This window comes from Myotis yumanensis, unplaced genomic scaffold, assembly GCF_028538775.1.
Source record: "Myotis yumanensis isolate MYYU_CA2020_CCGP unplaced genomic scaffold, mMyoYum1.0.hap1 SCAF_9, whole genome shotgun sequence".
Taxonomy (NCBI): Eukaryota; Metazoa; Chordata; class Mammalia; order Chiroptera; family Vespertilionidae; genus Myotis; species Myotis yumanensis.
The window spans coordinates 22,450,800-22,458,305 of NW_027223760.1; the positions used below are offsets into that span (position 1 = coordinate 22,450,800).

The following is a 7,506-nucleotide window of genomic DNA, read 5'->3' on the forward strand; positions in this document are numbered from 1 at the left end:
CGACGCTCTATCCACTGAGCCAAACCGTCTAGGCCACACTTTTATTACTTAAACAACCTGTACTCATTGTTAACTATGTGCCCTATGTACACGATGGAGACCCAGACCTTGTCTTGGAGGACAGGAACTGTTTCTTTGGAGACCTTTCGGAGTCTTAACAGCAACAGGTTCCACACTTTTGTTGAACCAACAATCGAACGTCCTTACGTCCTTTGCCAATTCCTGCTGCCGCGCGGACTTCTGGGAATCGTAGTCTCGGGACTCGAGCCCCTCTCTGTGGCGCAGCCGTGGGAGTTCAGGCCGTTTGGCTGCAGATGCGCATGTGCCGGGAGGCGGGGTGGTGGGACTGCGCATGCCTACAAGGTGCGGCCTGTAGGCGGCGCGCTGTGGAGGCGGGGGCTCGGGGACTCCAGGCTTTGAGGCTGAGCCGTCTGTCTGCTAGGATGGCCGGGAGGGGGAAGCTCATTGCGGTGATCGGAGATGAGGACACGGTGACCGGTTTCCTGCTGGGCGGCATCGGGGAGCTGAACAAGAACCGCCACCCTAATTTCCTGGTGGTGGAGAAGGATACCACCGTCAATGAGATCGAAGACACGTTCCGGTACGGTGGCCAGCGAGGCCTGAAAGGGAACCTCTGCTGCCCTGGGGGAGCGCGGGGGCGGCCGGGGCCGGCCAGGGCCGGCGACGCGGGGCTTCCCGACCCAGGCCCAAGCTTAGGCCTGAGGGTCAGAGAGATCGGTCCGCCGACCCTTCGGAGTGGAGGCCTCCGCTCCCCAAATTCCCTTTGGGGAGGCGGGGGCTATGTCGGGGTCACGGGCTCCACCTCACATGACCGTGTGTCAGGAAAGGAGGGGAACGGAGCTCGTGACGGACGCCGCCCCTCGGTCCCACCTACCCCGCCGAGGTGGCGCTTCCCGGGCCCAGCCCCTCTGCAGGCCTGGCGGGTTCACCCTAAGAGCAGGCTGCGGGCATTGCCAGCGCTCGGCTGGCTGGCGAGTTGACCCCTAGAGGAACCGCACCCCCGGTGAACACCCAGGCGGCCTCGGGCTTGCTTGTATTTTCAGCCCTCTGCAAGGCCGAGGGCATGATGCCCCCTTAGGGACGAGAAAACGGAAGCTCAGAGATGACAGGCACATGCGAAAGCCACATACATGATGGGGAAGAGGCAGAGTAGACCTGTGAGCCCCGCCCAAACCTGTCTGCCTCCTGAGCCGGGTCCACAGTCAGCCTGTGCCGTCCCCCGGCCTGCCTGGGGGCTTCCCATTGCCCCGAGCGCCGTGGGCAGCATATCAAGTCCCGGGACCCCCCTCTGCAGGTATGTCCCCAACTTCAGGCCGTGTCCCGGGGACCAGAGCTGAGGAGGCCCCTGTGCTTCCCTTCACCCCTTCCCTGGGCCCCTGTCTTGGTTCCCAAGTCCCAGGAGCAAAGCACTCCCACCTGTTTTGCCCTAAACAGCCCAGTCCTGAGCTGCCAGTTGGGACTGGTTCCTGTTGCCTGGGAGTGACCCAAGTTGTCCTGGGAGGACACATTTTGCCTCAGGAACTTGCCTTTTTTTCCAACCAAAAGGGACCTCAGAGATCAAGTCTAATTTACCCTAGGGCAGTGATGGCGAACCTTTTGAGCTCGGCCTGTCAGCATTTTGAAAAACCCTGACTTAACTCTGGTGCCGTGTCACAGATAGAAATTTTTGGATATTTGCAACCATAGTAAAACAAAGACTTATATTTTTGATATTTATTTTATATATTGAAATGCCATTTAACAAAGAAAAATCAACCAAAAAAATGAGTTCGAGTGTCACCTCTGACACGCGTGTCATAGGTTCTCCATCACTGCCCTAGGGTCTGGCACAGAGTAGGTGCTTAGTGAGTAGTTTTAAAATTTTCTTTATTTTATGTATGGATATAGATATCCGAGAGGGAGAGGGAGAGAGACATAGAAACATCAATGATGAGAATCATCGATCAACTGCCTCCTGCACACCCCACACTGGGGACCACGCCTGCAATCCCGGGCATGTGCCCAGACTGGGAATCAAACACTGAGCCACGCTGGCCAGGCTATTTTAATAAGATTTTTTAAAAATATATTTTATTGATTTTTTACAGAGAGGAAGGGAGAGAGATAGAGAGTTGGAAACATTGATGAGAGAGAAACATCGATCAGCTGCCTCCTGCACACTCTTCACTGGGGATGTGCCCGAAACCCAGATACATGCCCTTGACTGGAATTGAACCTGGGACCTTTCAGTCCGCAGGCCGACGCTCTATCCACTGAGCCAAACCGGTTTCAGCTGGCCAGGCTATTTTATTTTTTAAAAATATATTTTTATTGTTTTTAGAGAGAGAGGATGAGAGTTGGAGAGAGAGAAACATCCATGAAAGAGAAACTGACATTGGCTGCCTCCTGCACGCCCCCTACTGGGAACATGTGTGACCTCTTGGTGCATGGAACGACACTCAGTCCACTGAGCCACACCGCTTGATGTAAATCGTTTTTTTAAATTATTAATGTTAAGTTTATTGGGGTAACATTGGTTAATAACATCATAAAAATTTCAGGTGTACAACTTTATAATACAAGTAAATCGTTTTAATGAAGAAATTAATGAATGAATAGGTGGGTGATCACAAGAAAGGAAGGTCCCAGTGTCAGGTTCCCTCTGTGGGAAGTGTGATTCCTTCATTACTCATCTTCCTCTTACTACGCGGTGTTCCTGGCTCATGCCCAACTTCCCCAATGGTCCATCCCTGCCCGCATCAGCATAGACCTTGAGGCCTTCAGTGGTCTTATCAACCCCCTTTTTAAAAGTTTAATTTGTTTTACTTTGAAAAGTTAATTGTCCATGCGGTTTGCAAATTAATGCTTAAAAGCTATACACATTAAGAAGTCTCATTCTCATCCCTGTCCTTTCCCACCTCATTACCCCTGTGCATACCCACTGAGCTTCTTCCCGCTTTTTCTTTGCGGGCGCAAAGGGGCAGACACATCTATTATCACCTCCCTCTCTTACACAAAGGCAGCACGCAGAATACACTGCACCGAACCTGCATGGCCAGTGCACTTGGGAGCCTTCTCAGCAGGGGAGGCAGAAGCCAGCCCTGACCACCATGACCCTCAGTTTCTGAATGAAATTGATTCTGGAGAGGATGGAGGGTTTAGTGTAGCAACCTTTACCCTTGTCTTCTGTGCTCCCTGGAAGAAGCCCATACCCCCTTGCAGCCGAGCCCACCAACTGGGAGTTGGCTGCCCTGGACTCCCTTCTCATCTCTCCCAACAGGCAGTTTCTAAACCGGGATGACATCGGTATCATCCTCATCAACCAGTACATCGCAGAGATGGTGCGGCATGCGCTTGACGCCCACCAGCGCTCCATTCCGGCCGTTCTTGAGATCCCATCCAAGGAGCACCCCTACGATGCCGCCAAGGACTCCATCCTACGCAGGGCCAGGGGCATGTTCACGGCCGAAGACCTGCGCTAAGGCACTCCCCACTCCCCTGCTACCTCTCCCTGCTTGCCATCAGCCCCTCTCTAAGTTTTGAGCCTCTGATTTCCGATTCCCTGCCCCTTCCCACTCCATTGAGAGGCTAAATGAGGTGCTTCCACGTTGCTGGGGCTCTGTCAGTAAAATTAAGGCTGGTTGTTAGGGAACAGGAAACCTGATTGTCTTCTCTCTCCACTACCTCTCCCCTGTGCTGTTACAGTGTCATTGTTGATGTTAAATTAAAATAATGTTCTCTCCAAACCAAGTCTGGATGCCAGAAAGGATACACGTGGGACAATGCTCTTGGAGGGATTAGATGGGCAGGGCTGAAAAAGGTTCTGCCAGAGATCAAAGCAGAGAGAAGTTGGATAAGGAAGATTGTGCCAGGAGGCCATAACTCAAAGACTGGTCCTCTGAATCAAAGACGACCAGCTCTGGCAGGGAGGATGGGAGGAGACGAGCCCAGACCCCTGGCTCCCCAACTTTAGTCTGTATTGGCTGGGGGGACCTGACCCAAGGGCTGGAAGCAGAAAGCACAGGAGACCTGGAAGCCTGGAATGCTAGCCTGGGCCTGGGTCCTGCAAAAGGTTTGGGGATCAAGGCTCTTAGCCAGTGGGCCTGGCCTGAGGCTGCCCCAGGGAGCGAGGCATGTGAGGTCTGCTGAGGGCATGGCAAGTAGAACCCTGGCCCTGTGTGAGGTGAGGCTTGGTTGCCTGGTGACTGTCCCGGGCCAGCCACCTGCCATCAAAAGGACTCTGTTTGCTGTGCTCTCCCTTCAGCTGCACTCACCCTGGTACCTCTCCTCTTGCCACCATGTCGCGGCGACTCAACATAGATTCTGTGCAGCAGAACTTCTGGAAGGAGGAACTTACAAAGGAGCAGAAGTTGCGGTGTGAATGGCACCTCAAGTATGGGTCGATGGTGAAGGCCAAGCAGAAGGCTATGGCTGCAAACCGTCTACCCCTCAAACTGCCCACCCTGTACCCCAAAACCCCACCCTCACCCCCACCTGCCCCCAAAGCAGTCCCTTCCAGAGTCCCCAGCCCTGCCCTGGAGGCTCCTCAGCAGTCAGAAATGTACCCAGTACTGCCTGCCACTCGGGCCCTGCTGTATGAAGGCATCTCCCACGACTCCCAGGGGCGTTGGTGCTATCTCAACACCCGAAAACTGGACGTGCCAGAGAAGCGCTACCTCTTCCCCATCACCACCAACTTCACATATGGCTGGCAGCTGGGTGAGCCCCAACCTTCTGGAAATTCCCTCACAAGCAGGCACCTGTCAGGAGCCAGGCAGCGTGCTGGGCACTAGGCACATGGACACTCCTTTCTGGGGCGTCCACAAGAGCAAGAAAATGAGCAGGAGGTGGTCCGGGTGGGACCAGGGGGTGACGGGGTGTGTGCTGCTTTAGATGGGATTGTGAGGAAATGCCTGACTGGGCGCCTAAATGACCAAGAGGAGTTTGGGATGTGTTCCAAGTGTGAGGGGAAGTCAGTGGAGGGTTTTAAGCAGGTAAGTGCATTGACTTATTTGTAAAAATCACTCTCAACTGTATGCAATGGCTTTTCCAGGGGAAGCGTAGATTGGCAGATGAGTTAGGCAGCTACTTTGAGCTTTCCTGGCAAGAGATGATAGCTTGGGCCAAGGCAGTTAGCAGAACTGAAATATATTCAGTTTTGGAGGAAGAATACATGAAACTTTCTGGTGGATTGAATGAGAGAAAAGAATGCACTGATGACAGCCAGGTGTTTGGCTGAAGTTGCTGTGACGGAAGACTAGGAGAGGAGCAGGACTGGAGGGTGTGTGAAGACAGGTCAGCGCTGGCCATGTGCTGGAGGTCAGTGAGGCTGGGTGTGGGAGTTGTCCTCTGGAGCCAGGTGAGAGCTGAAGATGTGAATTTGGAGTCATCAGAAAATAGGTGCTCTTTAAAACCCTGAGATGGGTTGAGCTCGCCCAGGGAACTCCAGATTCTGGGGTCTGACAGGAGGAGAGGCAGGGGGTACAGGGGGAGGGAGATGGTGTGGGTGTCCCTCTGCACTGAGTTCACTTTTTCCTGGAGGCTGAGTCAAGGTCATCAGTGGGGGGAGAGGAGCGGAGGTTGTGATGTAGTTTGAAATGAAGAGTTAAGGTGTGGGAAAGGAGCATGCCAGGGGGTGGTGCGGGATTGCTGGGTGATGCTGTGTCCCTTTGCTCTCTGCGGTCATGAGTTTCAAATGAACTAAGTTATGTGTCTCCAGCTGCTCTAGTGCCTGTGCAGAACGGGATGGTTGGTTGGGGATACACACCGTTTAAAGTTTGCCTAAAAAGTCTCCCCTCTTTCCCCAGAGCCCTAAAAGGAAAGTAAAGGGAGCAGTTTTCCAACCAGCGCAGGAGGTAGAAAAAAGCCCCAGCTGCCCTAGAGAAGTCTAGCATTGTCCCTGTGAGCAGGGCGGGGTCCTGCCACCCTTTTCCTGGAGGATTCTGAGGCTGGGGGCAATGAGAGCACACAGCGGAATGGCATTCTGCCATCACTGCTGATCCACCACCAGCCCACTCCATTTCCCCATAGCCCCCACTCAGAAGCACTATTTATTTATTTATAATATATTTTTATTGACTTCAGAGAGGAAGGGAGGGGGGGAGAGAGAAACATCAGTGATGAGAGAGAATCATTGATTGGCTGCCTCCTGCACCCCCCCCCCCCCCCTCTGCACACACACACACAGGGGATCGAGCACACAACCCAGGCATGTGCCCTTGACTGGAATCGAACCTGGGATCCTTCAGTCCACAGGCCGACACTTTACCCACTGAGCCTACCCGGCTAGGGCCGAAGCACTTTTTATTTATTCACGCTTACAAAGTGGGTACAATAAGGTCAGAGTCCTAGGTCTGGGTAGGCAGAGCTGCCATGTTCTGCGAGTTCCTTTCCCTGGAACCCATTCCTGGCCTCTGACATCTTTTCCCAGGCCCCACACCGAAGCAAGAAATGGCCTCCACCAAGATGTGTCGCGTTGACTCGTTCTTCCGCAAGAACGGGGCCTTCTCATCCCTTGACCCCCGGGACCTGGTCCTCTGACCGGGCCAGGCAGTGTGCTTGGGGCTGGAGGAAGTCACGCGCCACCTGGTGGTGTGTGAGTCTGGCTCTCCCGGGCTCTGAGGCTGCGTTCTGGGCCTTTCTGAAACTACCTCTGATCTGCAGGTTGCCCTCTTGTTTTTGCTTCTCCTCCACCTCTTTCATCGACTCTTTGAAGGCTCAGCAGTGGTTAGAGGGGGTGAGCGCTACCCTCCGGGCGCAGGCTCCTCAGCGCCAGGGGGGCAGAGTAGCTGCTGGAAGTTCTGTGTTCCTGGGGAGAGAGTGGCCTGTTACCCCAGATGCCCGGGAAAGGGGACCGCCACCACCCCACCCACAAGCCTCTCCCTGCCCCCCTCACCTGGCTCCGAGGGCCCGCTGCACCTGTGCCAGCTGGACCCGCAGGGCACGCCGCTGCCCGCCTTGTCCTGTGTGGTGCCAAGCGCTGAGCGCCCTGTATCCCAGCCCACGGCTCGATGGAGCCAGCAGGGCGCAGCACCAGGTCAGACCCCGCCACCATTACCCTGCCCCCATCGCCATCCCCCAGCTGTGTGGGTGGCAGCTCCAGGGCACTTCGAAGGGACCCAGGTGGGTCCCCACCCCCCTATCCCTGTCTTCTCCCGGGGATCTTGCCTGTGGTGGGAGCTGAGCTGGACGGGGTGGGGGCCCCAGAGGGGTGCACCCGGCAGTGGCGGTTCCCAGCGATGAGGACCTGGAGGGAGAGCCGTCACCGGCGGTGGCCGCCTTCGTGCCCAGCCTATCAGCGGGCCCTCCCGCGCAGGATGTACCCAGAGCCGCTGCTGCTGGCGGTCCTGCTGCAGCCAGTGCCTGGCCGCTCTGTGCCGCGCCAGCAGCCGCTGCAGGGCCGTCTCCTGCTGCGCCGCGCTCACGCCCGCCCAAGCCTTTTCCCTGCCCTGCGGTCCGGGCCACGCGGCCTTCGAGGCCTTGGGGTCCGCAGCAGCGCTCCTTCGC

General features: G+C 55.5%; 2 protein-coding genes across 2 annotated transcripts; both read left to right on the forward strand.

The window, feature by feature from the left end:
• Nucleotides 1-364: 364 nt before the first annotated feature.
• On the forward strand, nt 365-3,746 carry ATP6V1F (ATPase H+ transporting V1 subunit F). The gene is made up of 2 exons (XM_070423864.1): nt 365-601; nt 3,281-3,746. Exons 1-2 carry the CDS (start codon nt 444-446, stop codon nt 3,480-3,482), a joined length of 360 nt encoding a protein of 119 aa, XP_070279965.1. The 5' UTR covers nt 365-443; the 3' UTR covers nt 3,483-3,746.
• A 77-nt stretch (nt 3,747-3,823) lies between these two features.
• SPMIP1 (sperm microtubule inner protein 1) lies at nt 3,824-7,058 on the forward strand. The gene is made up of 2 exons (XM_070423863.1): nt 3,824-4,719; nt 6,431-7,058. Exons 1-2 carry the CDS (start codon nt 4,299-4,301, stop codon nt 6,538-6,540), a joined length of 531 nt encoding a protein of 176 aa, XP_070279964.1. The 5' UTR covers nt 3,824-4,298; the 3' UTR covers nt 6,541-7,058.
• Nucleotides 7,059-7,506: the final 448 nt, after the last annotated feature.